General features: G+C 43.0%; 1 protein-coding gene across 4 annotated transcripts in view; it reads right to left on the bottom strand.

Annotated features, from left to right (window-relative positions):
• FSTL1 (follistatin like 1) overlaps window positions 1-24809 on the bottom strand; it is a 164574-nt gene that overhangs the window by 59601 nt on the left and 80164 nt on the right. For all 4 annotated transcript variants that reach the window (XM_078352062.1, XM_035274095.3, XM_078352063.1 and 1 more), the window contains one exon: window positions 4074-4231. In XM_078352062.1, the coding sequence (XP_078208188.1) occupies window positions 4074-4088 (15 nt within the window). In that variant the 5' untranslated portion in view covers window positions 4089-4231. The remainder of the gene's footprint in view (window positions 1-4073; window positions 4232-24809) is intronic.

The following is a 24809-nucleotide window of genomic DNA, read 5'->3' as shown; positions in this document are numbered from 1 at the left end:
CCCACTGAGATCTCATTTGGATCCCCTCGCCTCCGTTCACGTGTTCACTTTCCTAGGCCAGACCTTCATGCTCCCTCACTCGAAAATTCTGAAAACCTCCTTTCGTTGTCATCTGGCTGCAGGCTCTCCCCTGCAGTCACCACTGCAATCCATTGTCATATTCCTTCACTAGCTTATTTTAGACATTGTCTTCCTCCTGTTCACATTCTTCCTCTACTCAGAAAGTTTCAGCGCTCTTCTTCCCACATCAAATCCAGACTCTGCCTTTCTTATAAGCCACCCATTACTGGGCCCGTCCTGTCCACCTAACTTCTCTTCAACTGCATCAGCATACTTCCTCTGCTCTTAGCAGGCGGGTCTTCTCATTGTCCTCCGAACTTGTCATATTCACTCTGCTGTCAAGGTTTGTTGAGTGCCCAATGTTGTAGTTTTAGGGGGCTTCAAGATAATACCCATGGTCAGAATCCATTGAGATAGCAGCAGGAGTCAGACTTATGGGGAGCAAAATGTCAGCTTTGTCTCTGCTAAAGGCTGGAATGGCAGCCATGGCTTTAGATCTGCAGGGACAGTGGGCCCAGAATTGAACATATCCACTCAGTCACAAGCAGAGCTGGAAAACCTGCCTGTGTAAAAACTAAACTGACTGTACGGAAAAAGCAGAAAACATGTGCCTCCTGGGATATGCCTGCTCCCCAAACTTGAGGGATTAAAGTGACACATGGCCAGTTCTTTTAAACTCACCAGTCAGACAACTTATTCCTGCTCCCTGGTTATGGTAATAAGATTAGGGAATAGATGTTCCACCACCAGATATTCTGTCCTGGTCACTGTGCTAAGATGGAAGGGAACTATGTTGGACAAAGTTTTGCTTCTGCCCTGGGGTAACTCATAATACATTGCATCCCTTGCAGATGCACTGGACTCCCTCAGAATCTGGCATGATCTTTCCTCCCTTCCTCCTGTCTATTGAAATGCTTGGGTTTGTTTGTTTGTTTTGTTTTCAGGACCCAAGTCAAGTTTCATTGCTTCCTTAATATCTTTTCCGACAACAGCTTGGCATAGTAGAAGGCACAGGAGGTTTGAGGTCAAACCAATCTGGCTTTCCATCCTATCACTGCCATTTACTAGCTGTGTAGCCTGACTTTCATCAAATAATAACGTAAGCCCTCTGAACCTAGGTTTCTGCGTCTGATAAATGGCAGTGATAATACCTTGCAGGGAGTTGTGAAATTTAAGCAGATATATATAAAAAATGCCTGGCAGGTAGTAGACCTCTATACATGATAGCCATTATTATCTCATTGATCTGTTTCACATCTAAACTGTAGTTGGTACTATACACCAGGTACTGTGAGAGCCATTCAACATCTCTTATTTTATTTATCACAATAAATGGAAAGGAAGCCAGGCATGGTGACTCACACCTTGTAATCCCAGCACTTTGCAAGGCCAACATGATGAAACCCTGTTTCTACTGAAACTATGAACATTAGCCAGGCATAGTGGTGGGTGCCTGTAGTGTCAGCTACTTGGGAGGCTGAGGCATGAGAATTGCTTGAACCTGGGAGGCAGAGGTTGCAGTGAGCCAAGATCGTGCCACTGCACTCCAGCCTGAGCAACAGAGCGAAGCTCCATCTCAATAAATAAGTAAATAAATAAATAATATGGTAAATGTAATGGTCTTTTTAAATTGCTTCCATTTTTCCAAATAGAACTGAAGCTCAGGAAGAATCAGATACTTTTCCAAGTTTATACTGTTGACTACATAGCCTTTAAAACTTGGCATTATATTGCAGACTGCTATACAACGTTTAACACTTGTTCTCATAGTTGTTCTTGATTCTCCAGCTAGATGTTAAGTTGCTTAGAGCATAAACAATGTTCTTCGTATCTTTATTCTCTCTACATTTGGAGCACAATTAATGGATTTGTGTATATCAAAATTGTGGGTAATACCCACCATGAGCACCAAGGAAGGAGAACTGTGCAGACCCCAGGCACCCTTAGTGCCTAAAGCATAGCTCACTACTTACTATATTTAGCTGACATATATAATCATACTTATTTCCATATAATCTTTCTATATAATCATATAGGTATTGTAGTTGGAGCTGTACTGACACATTTAGTGCTGATTTATTGAATCCTTCTATATAACCATAGAGTAGTTTGTAGTAGGAGGAATGCCTAGAGCAGTCACAGAACATAAGCAGTATATGGGAAAACAGCCAGACCAGGACAAGAACCAAAGACCCAGGCGGTTGCATCCCTGCCAAAAAAGGCATACGCTGTATGGCAGGCTTGGAGCAACAGCCTCTCCTCCTGATAAAGGAGTTGTAGTACCTTGCATCCAGTTCTTGCGGAAAGTAGGCCTCAGGCCTGAGATTCTGGAAATAACCAAGAGAGAAGAACCCCTCTGGTGTGACCAGTCACGGTGGCTGTACACCCTCTCAGTCTTTTCTCACTTCTGTGCTAGCTCAAATCATCCTCCCATAGATATCTTAAGAGAAGAGCACAAGTACGTCAGCTCCCACTGCATTGGCTTACAGTGTTCTTTTATTAGAAATCCTTTGAAGTCTCCAGCCCCCAGATAAGAAGTGTTGTGCACAACACCTGTTGCACACAGTCCAGCTCCTTGCCTCAGTGGCCTAATGGGGGTGAACCCCTTTTCTGTACACAACCCTCTACTACTGCACACGGTATAGCTCCCTACTGCGCACAGCCCACCTCTCTGCCCAGGTGACATAATGGGGTGGTCCCCTCCCTTGTGACTCACATAATTATGTATGCCCTATCACTAAGCCTATAGATGAAGACCTCACTTAGTGACCCTTCTCTCTGCCTGTACCTAATAAATACAGATGCTTCTGCGCGTTCGGGCTCTCGCCTGTCTCCACTCATAGGTGGTGTGGCCCCCAAGTCCAGATGCTCTTCACCAGTTCTTTAGTGTCCTGTCTCTTTACTTCTTGGATCATGCACTTCGGCAAAGCATAAGGGACAACCCACGACCCTGTGGGGCCAACAGCCATACACAAAATGAAATGAAAGATTCCTATTCAATCAAGGGCACCATAGACAAAATGATAGAAGGAGATATAAATATTTACAACCGACATGTAACTCATACACACACACACACACACACACTCACACCCTGCAAATCAAGAAGAAAAAGGAAACCCTATTAAAAAAAGCGGGGGTAATAGGTATGAACAGGCATTTCCCAACAGGGGAACCCCCAGTGGACAATAAATATAGAAAAGATACTCAACATCATGACTATTATTTAAATTTCACAACAACCCTTTGAAATCAGTATTACTTTATTGCTTCTAGTTTACAGATGAAGAAACAGACACAGAGTTTAAGTAGTTTGTCCAAAGTTACATAGTAAATTATAAATGTCACTTTATACCCATCATAGTGGCAAAAATTAGACAGTTGGGTGATGTCAATGTTAGCATTTGACTAGTGCAATCTTTGTGGTGTACTGTAGTAATTAAAAACAAGGGTTTATGAGACAGACTGCCTTGGTACAAAATTGCCTTGGTAGCAAATCTTGGCTTTACTACTTATTATATAACCTTGGGCAAGTTACTTAATATCTCTGCAGCTCAGTTGCCTCATCTGTAAAATCATGATAATAATTGTACTGATTTTATAGAGTTATGGTGCACATTAAATATATCAATATGTAAAGTATTTAGTGCCTGGTACACAGTAAGTGTATAATTAAGGTGCACTACTATGAAAATAATTCATTAGAGAGATCTTACAGGTACTGATGATAAAACTGCTATGGCGTATGGTTTTCAATAAATAAAGCAAAAGACAAAAACAAGTCTTTTATTCACAAAAGAAACTGCACGAGAGGTTTGACAGTTTATATTTGCAAGGGATTTTTTTTGGTCAGGTGACAGAGAAGCCAACTTAATATGGTTTATGCAATTAAATGGAATTTATTGACCCCTATAGCTGTGAAGTCCATGGATAGGACTGGATTTAGATAAGCCTTCACCCAGGAGCCCAAATAAGGTCACCAGTGGTCCCATTTCTTGCCTCTCTTGCCCTACCTTCAGTAGTCTCATTTCATCCTTGGATTCAAAAGTGTGGCTCCTGGAAGCTCCAGTCGATGCTGTCAGGGTGGTAAACTAGCTGCAGTGCTGGCCAGTTCATCCTGAAGGAGTGCTGCCCTGCTGACACCTTGATTTCAGGCTTCTGGGCTCCAGAACTGTGAGAAAATGAATTTCTGTTGTTTAAATTACCAGGGTTGTGGCAGCGCTAACAAACTAATGCAGAACTCAATGCTATAAGATTCTCTCTCACTCTCTCTCTTACACACACACACACACACCAGACTCTCAGCTTATTCTGCTATTTTAGTTTTTCCACGTGGCTGATAAGATAGATGGTGCAAGCCCTAAAAGCCATCCTCTCAGCCTTGGCAGCCTACCCTGAAGAGCTCCTGGTTCATAGATCCAACCCAGGGGAAGGTTCTGGTTGGCCTTGCTTGTGTCATGTGCCCACTCCTTGGACGAAGCACATTGTCAAGTGGGCAGTCCTGTGGCTGGCTGTGCTTGGGTCATGATACCATCCCTATCACAGGCTGCACACTCTTACTGACAGCTTCACAAACCATATGGCGTGGAGGAAGAGGTTTCTCTAAAGAAGAGACCCTGGGCAGACTAAAACAACCACTGTCCAGATTCCTGGCTCTTTCCTAGCTTGGGACATCATGAAGACATGTAGGATTGTGGACAGAAGAACCACAGACTTGTTCCTGAGCACAGGGCATTGGATATTCCAGATGGGAGTAAATAACTGCTTTAGAATTTATGAGGAGATTGGAAAAGCTGCTTGTTTGATCAAAATGATGGGCCCACCCTCCTGTAAGCTCCAGTCAGAGTAAGCTTGGTGGGCCAGATGAGGGGGTAGCCTCAGGAGGACCATGAAGTATAGCCAGTGGCATCAGGTTATGGGTAGGGTTGAGCACGCCTCAGAGGACCCCTGGAGATGGGGATTTTCATGGCCAGAGGCTGGAAGCTGAAGCGAACCTTTGTCACATTCTCTAACCACTTCTTTTCCTTCCTTGTAGTCTGTTTCCTTCCTACACCTTCTTTCTCTCTTCTCTCCCACTCCCACCCTTGGGAGGAGAAGCAGGATGCTAAAGCATCACCATAAGCTTTACATGAAGCACTTCATCCTCCCCCTCCCCCAGAATAGAAAAATGCCTTCCCTTGCCTAGTTTTGGTGGACCATTCTATTATCAGCATAATCACTGACATTTATCATAAAACCTCACAGATTGAAATTCTCTCAGGGTCTGGGCTACTCCCCAGGAGTAAATCAGGCACTTCTGAGCAATGGCAGGGCTTCTTTCAGACCCTTAGGTATTATTTTTAATGTGCCAGCAAAACCTAAACATGTAAGAGAATAAATGCAGCTGCTCAAAGGAGCTGACCTGCACAAAAAGTCATGCCATGGAAGAATTTGGCTCATTAAGAATGTGTGAGTGTGGCAGAAAATGCTAATTTTAACCAGCAGCGCTGCCACTAACCAACTGAATACCACTCAGAGCAAGTCTATCAGATGGCAGCCTCCTCCAGCTGGCTCTGCCCCCTTGATGTCTTCTCTTTGCCCTCATTAAATTTTTAGTCTTTTATGGCTACTTCCAAAGAAAGCTGACTCTTTCAAGTTCCCAACTTAAATAGCTGTAACGAATGTATAGCTATAATTGAAGGCAGAGAGGGGCAATGTACTGTCTCTGCAGGGGAGAACTTGTAATTCATTTTTTAAAATGTGAGGAGATAGGCTACTCTGTTTCAAATGAGAATCTGTGGATCCGATTGGCTGTGTTCAGGTCCCCAAGACCACTCCCAGTTTCAGTGGTTCACTAGGGGGACTCACAGGACTCAGCATATAGTTGGGTTCATGGCTATAATTTATTATAGTGAAAAGATATAAAGTAAAATCAGCAAGGGGAAAAGACATGTAGGGCAAAGACCAGCAGACACTGGGTGCATACTTCAAGAGTCCTCTCCCAGTGAAGTAGCACAAGATGCACTGAATTTCTCCAGCAACAAATTGGGACACCACGTGTCAAGCATTGTTCTCCAGGGAAGCTCATAAGCGAGTCATTGCCCAAGGCTTTTTGTGAGGCTGGTCACGTAGGCACCTTCTATTTATCATGTGCCAGAATTTCAGACTCCTTGAAGGAAAGCAAGTGTTCAGCATAAACCATACTCTTTGCACAAGCAGTTCTGAGAGTGGTGGGGACTCTCCTTAAATCCAAGTTTCCTGATGCCAGCCATGGACAAGCCTTGCAATCAGCACTTTCGAAGCACAGTAGCCTCAGCCCTGCCATGTTAACTGTTTTCTGCACATGGTGATAGTGAAACTTTTCAATTCCAGGTAACAGTGAAACTTTTCAATTCTTTAATCTCTGCAATTTACCAGCGGCCATTGCATTTCCTCCACCGAGAAAACTCTGAAGTTATAAAACAGAACTTACTACATATAAATTAAAAGACAGACTATGCAGGCTGAAATTTCTGTCATGCCCCCAGCTCTATTCTGAATGGTTCTCATATACTATGTGCTTATCTTGCTATCCTGGCCATAAATGATGGAACAAGGGATTTTCCCTTGACTCAAAATCTAATAGGTATAAGTTGGACATGATTGAGACCAAGAGTCCCAGAGACTGACCAATAAGGGAGCTCCATAGTGGGATGGTAACAAGCTGATTCAGTCCACTGTCTTTGGAAGAATAAATACCGATGGAGAAAATGAAAGTGGGTGACTAGAACTCAGACTGAGTGAGGACAATGTGAAGCTATTCTTCTAGGTCTCTATGAAGTGTGCCGTGCTCCTCAATCTTGGAAATCTATGGTTAGGACAGAGGTGATCGCCTCCCTGTGATCATGGTTCACTGCAAACTTCTCCTCCTGGGTTCAGGTGATTCTCATATGGATTCAAGTGGCTTACATTCTCATGTGTCCTTGCACTGAACACATTTTCTTTCCTAATATGGGCATGACTTTTCCAAGCAGCCTGAACGAGCCTAGTAACGTAGAAGTAAATATTCTCTTTTCAAAAGGATGCCACGACTAACATGAGAATAGTTCTATATGAGGGCTTCCAAGGAAATGTGAGTGTAGTTTAGGTCAGTTACAGGAAGGGGTAACTTCTACTGCAAAAAGGAAGTTTTGGAACACTCTCAAAGTAGAAAACAAAAGTAGAAAACTTTTTTTAAGTAAGCTTAAAAAAAGCTTTAAAAATTATCTATGTTGTTGAATCACAAGGAGTTACTGGTAAAAGCTGAATATGTTTAGACTACTTCTCTCCTGTAAGGTGTAGGTCAGGAAAGAGAGTGACGTTCCCCTCCCCCATATAACTCTATTATCCTTGTCACATGCAACCTCTTGATGAGGCTGCCAGCAGAGGCTATAAAGTTGAAAATACCCCTTGAAAACTTGAGCCCCCAAACTCCAAACTGAACTCGAACTGGTCTAATGCATCCTTATGGGCTCATAAAGAGCCAATATTTGACCCTGACCTCTAACTCAGGTGCCGAGGCAGGAGCATGGTGTATTTACCAATTTGTGGATTAAATGTATCTCAAGAGTTAATGTTTTGTGATCCCGTGAGGATGAGGGTAATTAAAAGTGCATTTGGTGGACCCTGCTTAGCCCAGGATATTGTGGTGAGAGGACCCTCCCGGTGTACTATTGGCATGTGAGAGCTAGCTGCCTGCCTTCTGACCAAGCACTTATGGAAACTCCCGCTGACATGTTGGCTGAGGCAGGAATGTAATTGGAAAGGATGGTTTCATTTCAGCACAATCACCTTCAGGAAAGGATAACCTTTCTTTATCTGGCATGTGGCCTTTTAGTTGAACTTAGAGCATTTGGGGACTGTTCAGAGACAGTATTAACCCGCAGAGGAATACTCATTCTGTGTTGATTGTTCCCTAAGGAGCTTCCTGTAGTAAAAGTGATAAGCGTTGTTCCAGACTATCTGGTTATAGCACTGGAGCCATGTTCATTCTTTGTTACTAAAAATGAGCTCAAGCTTCTTTCCCTAGAGGGGCAGGGGAAGATGAATAGCTCCCTTAAGCACTCAGGGCCTGGTTATGCTTTTGGATACAGGGTGGTGGTTAACACTATAGCTTACGGAGTAGTAGAGACCTGCCACTTACTAGCTGGTTGGTTGCCTAAGCTCTTTGCTCCTTAGTTACTTCTTCTATAAAATGTCAAGAATAATATTGCACAGGGTTTTTGTGAGGATGGAATGGAATAATGTATGTAAAATACTTAGCACAGAGCCTACCATGGAGGTAGCGCTCAATTACTATTAGCTATTTAACGATTTTATTTATTCATAGGTACTGAAAATCTTCTGTATGATTATTTTATTCCCGAACTTTCCAAGATCACAGTTCCATTACTGGAAGTGAGGAGCAGTAGAAAGTTGTAAAGTCATTTAGCAGGAATAGATTTGGGCTGTTTGAAAATGTTGTAGATGTTCAGGATTTGTAGACTTCGATTTTGCAGTTTCAGTTATTTATAGACAACCTCAGGGATTCATGACACAGCATATTTTATCTGAAACCTTAATCTGAAAAAGTTAAAAAAAAATAATCAGGATGCAGTAGAATCACTGTGAATATCTGCCCAGCCATGTCCTTCTCTGAGAACTGACCCTACTCAGAGAGATGAACCCAGAGCTGGGATTGTGCCTTCTGATCCCTCCACCACAGCTGACTGGACCAGGCCTAGACACCCAACTGAGGGAGAGCCAAGGTGGTGATTGAATCAACCCAATTTTCTCTCCTGGATTGTTTTTGCTTTTAGGAGTTACCGGAAGAAGAAATTGGCAATAACATCTCATGATTCTGCAATTTATTTTCAAATGGTTCAGGGAAAAAGTGTATCTGTCTGTATACATTATACAGAGAGAGAGAGAAAGTAGAAATCATAGAGGGCTAAAAATTGGTAAATCTAACTAAAGGTTACACAGTGTTCATTGTACTATTCTTTCCATTTTTCTTTGGTTTAAAATTTTAAAAGCAGAAAACAGCTTTTAATGGAAAATGAAGTGTCTCTTTAAAAAGATTTTCTTTAAAAAAATTCTTGAATTAGAAATGTACTCCAGAGTCTATAACCATCCCTCCTGAGCTTTGAGCGGAGAAATAGCATGTTAGTCTTAAGTGGCAGAGGCCAGGCATACACAGAAGAAGAAACTGGATTTCAGAGAGACACAGAGCAGAGGAGCAGAAACAAGCAGTGGGAGAGCCTGAGAATCTTGGGGAAGGGTGAGTGGAGACTTGATACTTGAGTTACTGGTTCTGGCTTCAGAGGCCTGGTGCTAGTGTGAGGCCTGGTTCTTCTTTCTGCCTCCAAGTTCCATGAGATATCCTGATATCCTTCCAGTTTATTTTTTAAAAAAAAATTTGCTGACAATAGCTTGAGTGTTCTGGACCTTATGAATAAGTAGGCACTGATTAGACCCCTAGCCGGCCTGTGGCAATGGGTGTGCTGAGGTATGTGTGAGACTCAACGTGTTAAGATGTGGCTTAGTACCTTAGCTGAGAGTGTGCCTAGAAGATGGCCAGTGTCTACATCTCAATGGAGCGAGTGTGCCATGGAGTATAGATGTTAACTGAAAGAATCATTCTCAGTTGCACTGTATAGCCTTTAAAGGGATAAATATTCTGTATAGTAGGAACACAAATTCCAAATTTCTCAGGCCATACACTCAGATGTGCAGGAAAAAAAAACTTTTTTCCTTTTCTGGGACTAAATTTAAGTCCCATCTGCAGCCTCCCTTCTCCCTGGTAGCAGAATCTGGGTTCATTCACTGAGTTCAGTGGTTTCTTTCTTTTCCCCTGGGAGAATGTGGGAAGGATGGGCATCATCATGGGTGCACCCCTGGCATCTACAAAGATGTCCCCTTCGTTCTCTGGTCCTGGTCACCCTCACTGTGTAGCTTCTCCTGGCCTACCTGCTCCCTGGTTCCTGACCTGTTGCCTGGGTACACAGGGACTCTTGGAGGCAGCTTCTGGCCTCTCTGCCCACACCCAGATCATTCTGGTGTCCACAGGGGTGGAGTCTTACCTCTCCCTGGGCTCAGATTTCCCAAACATGATTCTGAGAGTTCTTCTGTCTACCTTCCTCCCAGGGCTGAGTTTATGGGGAGATGGACATAGGGCCTTCTGCAAGTCATCAGTGTGACTTTCTCTCCCTTCTCTCTCATGCAGCCCTGGAAGAGGGGACTGCATTGTAGACCCCGTGGAATTCTTCTCAGTTATTGTTTCTGGTACAGTTTCATTTAAAACTTGTTTCTTTGTTTTTTGACAGCTTCACTCTGTTGCCCATTGTGGAGTGCAGTGGCGCGATCTTGGCTCACGGCAATCTCCGTCTCCCAGAGCAATTCTTCTCCTCAGCCTCCCGAGTAGCTGAGACTACAGGCTGCGCCACTACGCCTGGCTAATTCTTGTATTTTTAGTAGAGAAAATGTTGGCCAGGCTAGTCTCCAACTCCTTGCCTCAAGTGATCAGCTCGCCTCAGCCTCCAAAAATGCTGAGATTACAGGTGTGAGCAATTGCACCTGGCCAAAACTTAGCTTTCTATTTTTACTAGAATATTTGTATAGAAATAGCATATTTTATTGTTTTCTTTACTTTCAGAATATTAACAACTACAATGAACCAGAGAGACTTTCTATATTGCCCCTTTAGAAACACAGCATTCATAACTTACTGCTGTATTGTATAATTTTATGCCACAAGTCTTTTGTGAAATTAGCTTTTGAAAACAAAAAGTCAAGTTTTCAGATTTCAAAATGCTTTTCTCTTTCAAAGTCTATTTTAGAACCCAAAATCAAAGGGCTGACTCCTTTGATATCCATATTTTGTCAAAAAATCCTACTCTGAGGTAATGATTTAGGTCTAGGTCAAATGGAGACTAGTCAAGGGAAGCAATGAATTGTGGGAGATAGAGGTGTACAGGGGGAGAACATGTTGGCTTATATTATCCCACTCTGTATAACAATGTGGTGTATGAATCTGGGGATTTAAATATGTCCCAGAGTTTTGTTCCTCTATGGAGAGGTAAGAGAGGTAACATTTCTCTTGCCAAGGTTCTACAAGATGACATCTCATGTACCTGAAACTTGAGTCACTTGGGTCACCATAAACAATTCAAATGCTGCTGGGGATAGAAAGTGGCCAGCAAAGTCTCCAAGTCACTAAAAGAGGTTTCATGGAAGCTGTGCAATGGAGATCACTCATGGGTAAGCCTCTTAAACCTTCAAACAAAGCCTATTGATTTACCTATGTGAGCACCTCAGTTATCAAGTTTCTGGGGTGCAGTGAGGTTGGTAAATGACAGAAGGAGCTGGTTGTATATAGCAAACAGTAAGAAAAGCTCCTGATTAGCATGATAGCAGTGGAGGAGTCAGAAGGACAACAAAAATCAGCCACAAACATTTTAAAAATTAATGCTGTCAAGAGACATTAATGTAAATATAATGTCTTAAATTTCTCATTTGTTCTTGTACCTAGTAATATAATTAATCATAGTGTTTTAAGTCTCAGTGGGAACTTGAAGGACTCTAATCCAATTATAAAGTATGGCATTCATAATTTAACAGTATGGCATAATAATAATAGTGTGGCCGGGTGTGGTGGCTCACGCCTGTAATCCCAGCACTTTGGGAGGATCACGAGGTCAAGAGATCGAGACCATCCTGGCCGATCAGTGATGGTCTCTATGAAACCCTGTCTCTATGAAAAATACAAAAAAAAAATTAGCCGGGCGTGGTGGCACACGCCTGTGCTCCCAGCTACTTGGGAGACTGAGGTGGAAGAATCACTTGAACCCAGGAGGTGGAGGTTGCAGTGAGCCGAGATTGTGCCATTGCACTCCAGCCTGGTCACAGAGCAAGACTCCGACTCAAAAAAAAAAAAAAAGAAGAAAAAAAATAATAGTGTGACATGATTTTATGCCCTGAGTCTTTTGGGACATTAGCTTCTGATAACTAAAAGCCACCCTTTTGGATCACAACGCTCCCATATTTTTGCATAGATTATAATGGCCTCAGTTGTATGCATCCCACATCATACTTTCCTCGCTCCCCAGTACCTCAGAGTATGACTGTATTTGGAGATGGGCCCTTTAAAGAGGTGATTAAGTCAAAACAAGGCCATTAGGGTGCCCTAGTCCAGTTTAAACTTGTATCTTATTTGTAAGAGGAAATTTGGACACATAGAAAGACACCAGGAATGTGTGTCCATAGAGAACGGGCTATGTGCGGACACAGTGGGAAGGTGGCCGTCTGCAAGCAGAGGACAGAGGCCTCAGAAGAAACCAAATCTACTGACACCTTCATCTTGGACTTCCAGCCTCTAGAACTCTAAGAGAGCAAGTTTCTATTGTTTAAGCCACACAAACTGTGATATTTTGTTACGGTAGCCCTAGCACATGAATGCAAGCTCATATATTGAAGCCCAAATGCTAAGAAATGGCTTCTTTGTTATGTGCATTCTGCAGTAAAAACCTACTTGAGGCTGTGTAATTTAGTCCTAGAGCAGACATGTGGCTTTTCCAAGGTCTTTAGGAAGACACAGAATTGAACCCAGTGCTCCTCACCCTGGGCAGGCAGCTTGATGCAGCAGAAAGAACATAAGGCTTTAGGTTCAAATCTAAGCCTTGCTGTGCAGAAGATCGGCTGCAGTTTGTAAATGACTTAACTTCTGTGAGCCTCAGTTCGCTCATTTATAAAATGCAGACGAGCTACGGAAATGACATGAGATGACATTCAGGTTACCTATGTAAAATACCTAGCTCAGGCCTGGCACATGCCAGAGAGATAACAAATACAGTTCTATTATTGTTTCTGCTACATTGTGTCATAACCTTAAGCCATCAATAAAAGGTTAAATTGTGTTTGGTATCCTCTGTCACAGATGGTAGGGGAGTATGTTATCTTTTAAATAGATTTTTAGCTTTATATGATAAGAGTCAAATAGCTTGGTGGTTATAAGGATGAGCATTAGGTATTCAGAATGCTTGATTATCCAGAACTGTACCTCAAAGATTGTCAGTAGTTGAGGTTATAGTGTCAACATTTTGTGTCTTCTGAACTGTTTTCAATTTCTAGTCTCCTTTTTTAGTTTTTCACTCCAAGAACTCCAGTTCTCTCATAGATGCCCCATGGCAGTGAAGCTCCTCTCAATGACTTTCTTTTTTACTATATATATATTTTCCTATATTTTCCAAAATGTTCATAAGGCTTAATATTGAATGTGTATTACTCTTAAACCAAGAAAAACTGGCCAGGCGTGGTGGCTCACACCTGTAATCCCAGCACTTTGGGAGGCCGAGGTGGCTGGATCACAAAGTCAGCAGTTCCAAACCAGCCTGGCCAATAGGGTGAAACCCTGTCTCTACTAAAAATACAAAAATTAGCTGGGCATGGTGGTGGGTGCCTATAGTCCCAGCTACTTGGGAGGCTGAAGCAGGAGAATTGCTTGAACCTGGGAGGTGGAGGTTGCAGTGAGCCAAGATTGTGCCACTGCACTTCAGCCTGGGTGCAGTGAGCAAGATTCGTCTCAAAAAAAAAAAAAAAAAAGAAAAAAAACCCAAAAACCAAAAAACAAGAAAAGCTATCATATAATCTACTAAGAGGTTGGTGAATTTGGCCATCTGATCATTGTTGACCTTAATGGAATGTGTTTGAGTGACAGTGATAGATGGCAGACTGCATGGGTGGGGGAGTGACTGGAAAGTGGCAGAGTGAAGCTATGTGTGGATGAGAATTTGAAAAGAGAGCTGGGTCTTTTGAAGCCTTTTTTAGGATGAGAGAAGATGTGAGTGTATTTATAGGTGGGGAGGAGGTAGCTCCTGGAGAGGGCGAGATTAAAAATAAAGACAAGAGAGCAAGGCCTGGGAAGAGTCACAAGGGATGAGGTTTGAGGCCCACATATGGGAAAGTTACCCCAGGACAGGAGGACTGAAAGCTCTGCCTCTGTGACAGGGAAGAAGGAAGAAAGTTAGGGCCATGATAGATGCATTTAGAGGAAGACAGGAGAGAAGTTAAGGAGTTGCTGTCTGACAACATATTTTCTTTGGAGAAAATGATCTCAATTGCTGAGATTGAGGGGAACAACTGAAGAAAGGGCTTAAGGAAAGAGCGTGGAGTTGTCAACACGAAGAATGAAAAAGAGCATTAAATAGGGACCAGTAAAATCATTGCTGGTCAGGGATGAGGGTCAAGGTAGAGAGAAAATGGGGATATAGAGAGTGCTGTGGTTTAATAAAGGTTTTTGAAGCGGAGAGTAGTGTCATGACAAAGGGATTTTAGGAAATTTTAAAAAGTGATGGTATACCAGATAGTAGAAATCAGCTTTCTCACATTCTAGGGTGATTGATTGGTAGCGGCTTGGAGGAGAGAGGTCCAGCAGGGACCTTTTGAAGGAAGACCATCTGTCCCATTATAAGAAGGGAGACGCCTGGAAGGCTGCAGGAGCCTCATGGGACTGCTTTGCTTTTTGTTGTTGCTGGTGTTGCCTAGGACGGTTCTTCACCTTGGTGATAACAGCTAGTTCTGGTTTCCATTTTTAACATACTTGTGAGCCAACCTCATAGTGTTCCCTTGGAGATACCAGTACCAGTCAGCTGTCCCCCCCTCCTCAGAGATCTGAGTTTCAGCTTCGTAGGTCCCTCTTCTGAGTTCTGAGGCACCAGCAGTGACAAGGAACCCCCAGCCTGGCTTTAGCTCAGCAGGGCCTCTCTTCTAACCTTCTAAATCCAGATCACCCTGCCTCTTCCCTTAATTCCCCTAGCCCTGGGAATGGTGGCTGCTTCCTGCAATTACATGTATTCACACTTTACCTGTATAGTCTTCCAATACTGGTTTAACCAGTTTCTTAAGTTAAATTCTCACTGAAAAAATAACTGTTGTGGCTTTTGTTTTTTTTTGAGACAGGGTCTTGCTCTGTTGCCCTGAGGCTGGAGTGAAGTGGTTGATCTCAGCTCACTGAAATCTCTGCCTTCTGGGCTCAAGCAATCCTCCCACTTTTGCCTCCCGTGTAGCGGGGACTACAGGTTGCACCACCATGCCTGAATAGTTTTTGTATTTCTTGTAGAAACAAGGTTTTACCATGTTGCCCAGGCTGGTCTTGAACTCCTGGGCTCAAGCAATCCACACACACACCCCCCACCCATATCAGCCTTCCAAAGTGCTGGGATTACAACTGCAAACCACTGTGCCTGGCCTGTTTTCTTGATTAAACCCTTATTATTAGAGTCACTTGGTTTTCTAGGGCTGCCGGACCAAGTACTAGGTTACTTGAACAGTAGAAAATTATTGTATAGTAGCTAGAAGCCTGAAATCATCAGAGGCATTGGAACCAAAGTGACTCCATCTTGAATAAGGGATGAGTAAAAAGAAGATAAGACCTGCTGGGCTGCATTCCCAGGAGGTTACATATTTTCACAGGATGAGATGGAAGGTCGGCAGGACTGGTTTCACAAGATGTAAGTCACAAAGGCCCCACTGATAAAACAGGATATGGTAAAGACACCAGCCAAAGCCCACTAAAACCAAGATGGTGACAAAAGTGACCTTTGGCTGTCCTCGCTGCTCATTATATTATAATTATAATGCGTTATTATGCTAAAAGACACTCTCACTAGTGCCATGACAGTTTACAAAAGCCGGGGTAATGTCTGAAAATTACCCTATATGGCCTAAAAAGGGGAGGAAACCTCAGCTCCAAGAACTCCCTGCCCCTTTCCTGGAAAACTCATGAATAATCTACCCCTTGTTCAGCATATAATCAAGAAATAACATAAGTGTATTCAGTCAAGCAGCCCATGCTGCTGCTTTGCCTATGGAGTACCCACCCTTTATTACTTTACTTTCTTAATAAACTTGCTTTCGCTTTACTGTGTTGGCTCACCCTTGAATTCTTTCCTGCACAAATCTAAGAACCCATGTGGCTTCCAGGTCGAACTCCAATTTTGGAGTCCACCCTGTGACAAAAATCATAGTATAGGCAGGGTTAGTTCCTTCTGAGGACTGTGAGAGAGGAATGTGTTTCAGGCATCCATCCTTGGCTTATAAATGGCTGTCTCCTCCTTGCGTCTCCATCTTCCATGTCTACCTGTCTCCAAATTTCCATAAGGACGCCAGTCATGTTGGATTAGTGCTCACCTGAAAAACCTCATTTCAACTAGGTCACCTCTGTAAAGACCCTATGTCCAAATAAGATCACAGTTTGAGGTGCTAGGGCTTAGGCCTTAAACATATCAATACTGGGGAATGAGTGGGCACAATTCAATCCATAACAGCCACCTTTAGCACACAATAAATAGAAATTAAGAGAAAATTGTGTTTAAGTTAACCATTTGTTGGTTGATATAATTGGGCAAGTAGCTTAATCTCTCAAAGCCTCCATTTTAATCCTTTGCAAAATGGATATGATAATTCCTACTTCAAAGATTAGATAATATATATTTTTTTAATTCCAAATTCTTCTCTTCTCCCTTTTTACTTTCCAGGAAAAGATAGAACAGGTTTCTCCTGCTCTTCTCCTGCTCACTCTATTATTCTTACTCTATTTACATGAAAAGAAATTTTTTTTGCTAATAACTCACTTTTAGACTTGACTGACAAGGACTGTACTGATCTCTGGAAATCCATACTTCCACTCCCTCTCTGCAACCTCTCATTCTAACCCAAGTGCTATTACCAGGACTTCCTCCCTGCCTGCCTTTGCTCTGTAACTCATTTCTCCCTTCCCTTTGGCACAATCGAGGTGTGGGCTCTGTTAGAAAGACCTCTTTCCCAAGCAAATCCTGGCCAAGTTTCTCATTGCTAACTGCACTCCTGCCTCTCAGGGAAGAGTGCTTTTCCATACACTATGTTGTTTAGAAAACCTTGTTCTTCAAAGCTGACACGCTGTGAGTTGCTTAAAATGTAGTGATTTACCTGTGAACAGCACAACTAAATATAGTCATGCAATATGCAGTATTTGGAAACAGAAGGGCATTGTTTAAACAAGATTTTGAATAATTTCCTCCTTAGGAATACAGTAAATGGTCTCAGCAAAACCGTATTTTTTTTTTTTTTTAAGAAATGGAATGTTTTGTCAAATTTTAATGTGAATAGAAATTACCTGGGCATCTTGTTAAATGCAGATGCTGATTCAAAAGTTCTGGGGTACAGCATAAGATTGGTCTGCAGGTCTAAAATTTTCCCAGGTGATGCTGATATGTCTGCCCATCAACCCACACTTCGAATAGCAGAGCTTCAGAGATCACAGGGCAGAGGTTCTCAATCTTGGCTAACATTAGAATCATCTAGAGTTCTTCTAACAAATATCAATGCCTGGTTTCCAACATCCAGAGGTTCTGATTTAATTAATCCGTGATCTAAGTCTTACACTCAGGTTAGTGTCGTTTTTAAAGCATCCCAGGTGATTCTAATGTGCAGCCCAGGTGGAGAATCCTTGCTCTAGTCTATTGCTTTTTAACTTTAATATGTATAGAATAGCCTTGGGATCTTGTTAAAATGCAAACCCTGATTCAATAGCTCTGGGCTGGAGCCCAAGATTCTGCATTTAAAAAATGCTTCTAGGCCATGCTCAGGCTGCTGGTTAATGGACCACATTTTGAGTAGGAATGGTCTAATTCAGTATTTCTCAACCTTGACCCTATTGATATTTGGGGCCAAATAATTCTTTGTGTAGAAGGGCTGCTCTGCGCATGCCCTGACTTCAACCCACTAGATGCTAGTAGTACCTTCCTACTGCCACCACCACATGGGATAACCAAATATGTCTCCAGACATTGTCAGATATGCCCAGGTGAGGAGTGAAAAATCACCATCACCACCAACATCACCTGCTGTGTTGGCTTGATTCATCCTTCTCATTTTACTGGAAATAAGTTCAAAAAGTCCACTGTTACAATGTCTCCATCTTCTAAAGATCTCAGAACTTCTAGGTATTTGAAAGCTGACAGCTGACAAAGCTGACAGCTGCCTTAACAGGGTGTGGTAGATAGAATAATGCACCCCCCCATCCTCAGAGAGATATCCATATCCATGTTCTAATTTCCCAAACCTGTGAATGTGTTACTTTACATGGCAAAAGATGTTTTGCAGATATGACTAAGTAAAGGACCTTGAGATGGGAAAATTATTCTGGATTATCCAGACTGGCCCAAGGGTCCTCATAAGAGGGAGACCGGAATGTCCAAATTAGAAGAGAGTGACAGAGGTCAGAGAGAACTAGTGATTAGAAGATGCCATGCTGTTAGCTTTGAAGATGGTGGAAGAGGCCACACCCCAAAGAATGCAGGCAGCTTCTAGAAGCTGGAAAGGTCAGGGAATGGATCCCCCCAGAGCCTCCAGAAGAAATACAGCCCTGATGGCACATTAGGTACAGCCCAGTGAAACCTATTTCTGTAAGAGAACTCTAAGAGAATTTGTGTGTTGTTTTAAGTCAATAAGTATGTGGTAAATTGCCACAGCAACAATAAATTATACACAGAGGAACATGACGAGCAGGTGAACAGTCCTATGTTGTGGGGAAGCAGAAATAAGGTTGTACTTGGGTAGAATAGAATAGAGGGGATAGGAAGGTGATTAAGGCAACTGAACAGATCCTGAGTTGAAAGGGAGAACTGATAATGTTGTTCCAAGTTGAGAGTAATGAATGGACAATTCCATCCGTGGGGGCCAAGGCAGGGCTAGTGGGTGGGACGGGCAAGGTTGGAAGATTATGGGGGACAGCATTGGCTGCATGTGTGAGGCCAGAGAGCATCAGTGTACTGCTTCTGTGTTGGGGCCCAACATGCTTGGACAGGGCTTTGTGGTCCTTGGTGTTTGCTGCCTCTTAGAATGAGAGGAGTGTAAAACTCCTGCTGCTAAGGCTGCACCTGTACCAATGAAGTCAGAATCTCTGAAAACACAGTCATTTTTAAAACTGTGTGTGATTCCAATGTGAAGCCACATTTGAGAATCAGTGCTTAAGAAGATGAACAGTAAGGGACAGACCAATACATTCACTAAGCTAGAATTAACTTGTTTCTGGAACAAGGGTCCATTGGCACTTTTGAAGTGGCTACTTTCTTGCAGGGAGTGATGAAGGTGGGAAACCTGGTTCCACCAGACGTCTTGTAGCTGCAGGTGCTGGAGTGAGGATAAGCACCAGGTTGTATGTGGTGGGGTCCAACCACAAGGCAGGGGGCCCTCAGCAGCAAGGCAGGGCAATGGGGAAGATAAACTGGGAATACTGGAGGCCAGGGCTGAGAATGAGGCTACTTATCTAAATCTTGTCATTCAGAAAAATGAGGAATTCTCACATGTGTTGGACTGAGGTCAACATCAAGGAAGAAGGGGAAGGTCTCCAGGAAACCATGAACTACCATATCCTTGTATTTTAGGGTATATCTTAGATATACCTCTTCTAGGAAGGCTTTTTTAACCCCCAAGCCTGAGTTAGATCCTCCCTTTTGAAGCCTTTTCAAATAGCCTGAACACTATTCACGAGATGCTAGTAGCACTCCCCAATTTGTGGCAACCAAAATTGTCTCCAGACTTTGTCAGGTGTCTCCTAGGGACAAGATTGCTCCTGGTTGAGAACCACTGGTCTAGAGTAATAAGAAGCATTGGAGAAAAAAAAAAAAAAAAAGAAGCAGCAGCAGCATTGGAGGAGCCTCCTGTGAACATGTGCACATCAGACACGGTCAGCTCTGTAGAGTCAAGTGAGGGTTCCCTCTTGTTGCCTCACGACCTTATCTTCCTTTCATTCTCTTTCTTTGACCCAGACACTTGCTTGGGGTTGGAAGTAACAATGTGACTTCTACAGAAGTCGTGATTATGTCTATGCTGCTTAGTTTTTTAAAAAAATGTTTTTAAAGTAATAGTCTCAGTCCTGTAGAACTGGAACTCTTTCCATGGGTTATTTCATGCAGGAAGAATGCCTACTTCCTGGGTGGGAGCCCCTCCTTGAGGTGCTCCACAGCTTCTGTAATCTCTTGAGGACCTGGGGAGTAGCAGGGACCCTTCAGAGAGGGTTGGTTTGCTTAGGGGTGGGGTGTTCTGAGGAATTATCTTGTAGCTGGCACAGGTGCCAGATAAGAGACTTCTTTGGAATCTCCACACATTAACCCTTTTCTTTTGTGCTTGGAAAATATGTGCTGAGCTAACCACACAACAATAGCTCTAGACAGGTCAATGATTGAGGTTTCTCAAGACAGATTTAATCATCTAAATGCTGCACATAATTTGAAGTCTCAAAATGAATTCCCTCTGCTTCCTATCTAGAGGAGCCTGAGAAATAAAGCCACAAGAGGAACTTGGAGTGGGTGAATGTATGTCATCGCATAACAATGCTGGGAGAATATTTGAAAATCCTCCCTTCAGGGTTCAAGTTGGATGCAGGAAAGGTTGTTTTCCCTCCCTATATCTCTTCCTGAATCTCCCAGAATATCTGTCATGCCTGGAAAAACCTTCTTGAGTTCATTGTGAACAAGAAAGGCAGCTCATCTAAGAAAACACTGCCTCTTCTGTGTTTAGGGTACTAAGCATCTCATTTTTCACTATGCCTCATGATGAAATACTCATTATAACATGAAAGGGACCACAGTTTGAAAGTAGAAAACAGGGAAGGGGCCGGTGGTCCATATTGGAAGGTGACGAAGGGGGGTAAATGTGCACTTGATTCTGCCATCATTGAACATTTATGGGGCTTCCACCATGTTTCAGGCTCTGTGCTAAGCACAGCAGGTGTAGGTAAAAAAGATAAAGTTTGGAACTACTAGTTAGTGGAAGGAGGCCAAAAAGTGAATAGATGACTGCCAGCCAGAATGAGAAGCTTAATGACAAGTAAGGGGTGCTGTGGGTACACATATAGGGGCACCCTAAGTGAGATGGGGTTAGGGAACATGTCCCAAAGCAGGTGTCTTATAAGTAGATGAAAGCCATCCACGTGAAGGACCTGGGTGATGGGATGGGTAGGAATGGGAATTTCTGGCTGAGGGCAATTAAGAAGCCCAGAGGGAAGAGAAGCAATTGAGTCTGGCTGGAGTAGACAAGGTCAAGTGGGATGTGCATGGTGGAATCCATGTAAGGAGGGTGGCTATTTTGTTTCATGAAGACCAGGAGGCAGCTTGAGGCCAGGTCTGGGGACAGATATCCCCACCACTGAATCCCACCTTAGCCTCTGCAATAGCCAAACTCTGGGATCAGGATCAAATAGAAGCTAAGACACCTAGAGTGAGGTTTTGTGTCTTGGCAGGTGGTGGAGTTGAATTTCCTGAATGCTCTGTGTGGGCATAGATGTGTTCAGTCACACCGTGTCTTGAAGGCTGACCTGAACTTACCTCAAGCAGATGTTCTGAGAAAATAGTTGGGTGGGGTTGGCAGGATAACTCATTTTATTAAAAAGGGGGGGGGGGTGAGGGGGCTTCTTCCTATCAAAACAGGGGAAGGAATGAATAAACTATTGATGCTAATTAGAGATAGGCAATGACAAAGCTGGAGTTTCTGTCAACCATCAGTGTATAAGTGGATAGTGCCAGCCTAAATGTGCAGACTCAGGATGCCCCTCCTTGATGTCAGGTGTCACCAGCTCTTCTCCAGCATGCCTGAGCCCATGATCTCACCAGGCTTCTGAAGAGATCCCCGCTTGGCACTCTAAGGCCACGCTGGGCCACCTTCCCGAGGTGCACCTGCTTCTGCACAGTTGGGTCTCATACAGGCCTGCTCTCCACTCCTCAGGATCCCCCTTGTCACCTGCTGCACAGGACTCCTAACAGAATTCCATCAAATTTCAGAGCCAGAGGGAGCTGGCGGAGCATATTATTCAACTTCTTCATTTAACAGCCGAGGAAACACAATCTACAGCTGAGAGTGTTGGTAGAAGCCATTATCTGCTCTGGGGGCTGAGTCACAGAGGAAGCCAGGCAGCAACAAGAGAGAGGCCATAAAGCAGAGAGACGCTCTGAAAGGAACAGAGAAGAGCGATTGTGAAAGACGATCCCCAGGTTGCCTGGATCCATTTGTTTTTTGTTTTGTTTGTTTGTTTGTTTTTTGATGCAAGGTCTCACTCTGTCACCCAGGCTGGAGTGCAGTGGCTCAAGCCATCCTCCTGCCTCAGCCTCCAGAGTAGCTAGGACTACATGTGCATACCATCAAACCCGGGTCATTTTGTTTATTTTTTGTAGAGACAGGGTCTCACTATGTCGCCCAGGCTGGTCTTAAACTCTTGGGCTCAAGTGATACCCCCACCTCAGCCTCCCAAAGTGCTGGGATTGCAGTGGATCGATTTGTTCTTGAGGTCCAGCTGAGTCCTTGACCTCAGGCTCCATCAGACTCCCCTGTACACTAATTACAAATTATCTTTTTTGCTTATGGTAGCCACAATCAGCTTTTACCTGTATATCAGTTACTTAATAGATACAATGAATCAGAATGCAGGTCCCTGTAAAGACACCTGTAAGAGAAAGGGTGGCTCTCACACCGAAACTGTGAGCATTGGTGTATTAATTTCCTTGGCTGCTGTAAAAAATGACCACAAATGTAGTGGTTAAAACAACAGAAGTTTACTTTTTCACAGTTCTGGAGGTCAGAAGTCTGCAATCAGTATCACCAGGCCCTAATCAGGGTGTCAGCAGGGCCCTGCTCACTCCAGATCATTCTTTCAGAGGCTCGAGAGGACCATTCGTTCTTGCCCCTTCCAGCCTCTGGAGGCTGCTGCCATCCCTTTGCTTGTGACTGTATTACTCTAATCTCTGTCTCTGTGGTCATGCTGCCTTCTCATCTTCTGTTTGTACATCAGATTTTCTTCCCACTTTCTCTTAGAGGGACACTTGTGTTGCATTTAAACCACATGGATAATCCATGTGGATAATCTTCCCATCTAACTCAAGGTCTTCGAAAATCACACTGCAAAGACCTTTTGTTTTGGTCAGACAAGGTAACATTCACAGGTTCTAGGATAAGGATGTAGATATATTTTGAGGAGCCATTATTCAGCCTACCACTATTGGGATACTTAAAAAACAAAGTTCCAGTTAAAAAGTGGATTAGCTGTTAGTGGAAGAATAAAAAAGTGAGAACCAACAAGTGCCATCCAGACCTAAAGAACACAAGGATTTGGCTCTCAAAGTTAGTAGACCCCCTTGGAAGACGTGGGTGCATCAGATTATCATGTTCCACCAGCCACGATCACTCAGCTAGCATTTCTTGTTCTGATTTCAAGAAATTTTCTGATGATTTGGCTGCTTATATAGATTCACTTATAGTGACAGAATATGGTGATATGTACATCAAAGTACCTAGTTTATTAGACCATTTTGGTTTTTTTTTGAGACTGGGACTTGCTCTGTCACCAGGCTGGAGTGCAATAGCATGATCTTGGCTCACTGGAACCTACACCCCCCCGGGTTCAAGCAATTCTTCTGCCTTAGCCTCCTGAGTAGCTGGGATTACAGGCATCCACCACCACACCCAGCTAATTTTTTTATTTTTAGTATAGACAGGTTTCACTGAGTTGGCCAGGCTGGTCTATATCTCCTGACCTCATGATCTGCCCACCTCAGCCTCCCAAAGTGCTGGGATTACAGGTGTGAGCTACCGCACCCGGCCGATCATTTTATTTCTTAATAAAATTTAAAAATCTAAATTCTGGTTTTTTGTTCAGTCATTTCTACAAGTTTGGGTAACACATATTAGGGTCTGAGGTGAGGACTGTCTATCCTACAAGCTCAGAAATATAATTTCCCAGCACTCGAAAAGTGAATCCATTCAATGTTGAAGTGGAAGTCAAACTGAGTTTTATTCTCTTGGTCGTGATACCAAATCCCTAGTGAAGGTGTCTAATGGGCCAAACTCAAACCAATTTCCCACTATGGAACAATCAACTGTGGCTAGGGAATGATAGGGAATGAGGACCCTTTGAATGTACTGCTTTTATTTAAGATTTATTTGGGAGGGATGGGTCCATTTCCTTAAAAGTTGGAGAATATGGCAAGCAAATCTGCAGTCTGTGTAGTAATGGAACTTTCAGAAGGCATTCTACTTCCAAGTATCACTCGTACCATCTGCTAAATCTTTATAATCGTGTATTTGTATGTATGTTTAGGACTCATAAAACTCTAACTTAAAAAATATAGTTTCTCTTCCTTTCAACATATTCTTCTTGGTTCTACATAATTAATCTTTATAAAGTACCTTTGGTTTACAATCTATGATGACTATGACTTATATACCATCTCTATGTTTTCAGTCCTATACATGTATCTCCAGTATTTTATTATTTAATATTTTTCTTTAAATCGATTCACTCTATTATAGAGTACATTAATTTAAAAAATAAACTTTCTATCATAAATGCAAAACTGGTATCACGTCTCTTTTTTTCTTTTGAGATGGGGTCTTGCTCTGTCACCCAGGCTGGAGTGCACCCAGGCCCGATCTTGGCTCACTGCAACCCTGGCCTCCCAGTTTCAAGCAATTCTCCTGCCTCAGCCTCCCGAGTAGTTGGGATTACAGAAGTGTGCCACCATGCCCAGCTAATTTTTGTGTTTTTAGTAGAGATGGGGTTTCACTATGTTGGCCAGGCTGGTCTCAAACTCCTGACCTCAAATGATCCACACAGTTCTGGGATTACAGGCGTAAGCCACCATGACTGGCCCACTTTTTAAAAATAGAAGGTAATCAAACAAATAAATATAGCAGGATGTTAGAATGAGGTTTCCAACCACATTTTTGAGTGAGGCTTCAATACAATA

This window comes from Callithrix jacchus, chromosome 15, assembly GCF_049354715.1.
Source record: "Callithrix jacchus isolate 240 chromosome 15, calJac240_pri, whole genome shotgun sequence".
Lineage (NCBI taxonomy): Eukaryota > Metazoa > Chordata > Mammalia > Primates > Cebidae > Callithrix > Callithrix jacchus.
The sequence above is the reverse complement of the archived record's forward strand: the minus strand, read 5'-3'. Positions and strand labels throughout refer to the sequence as shown.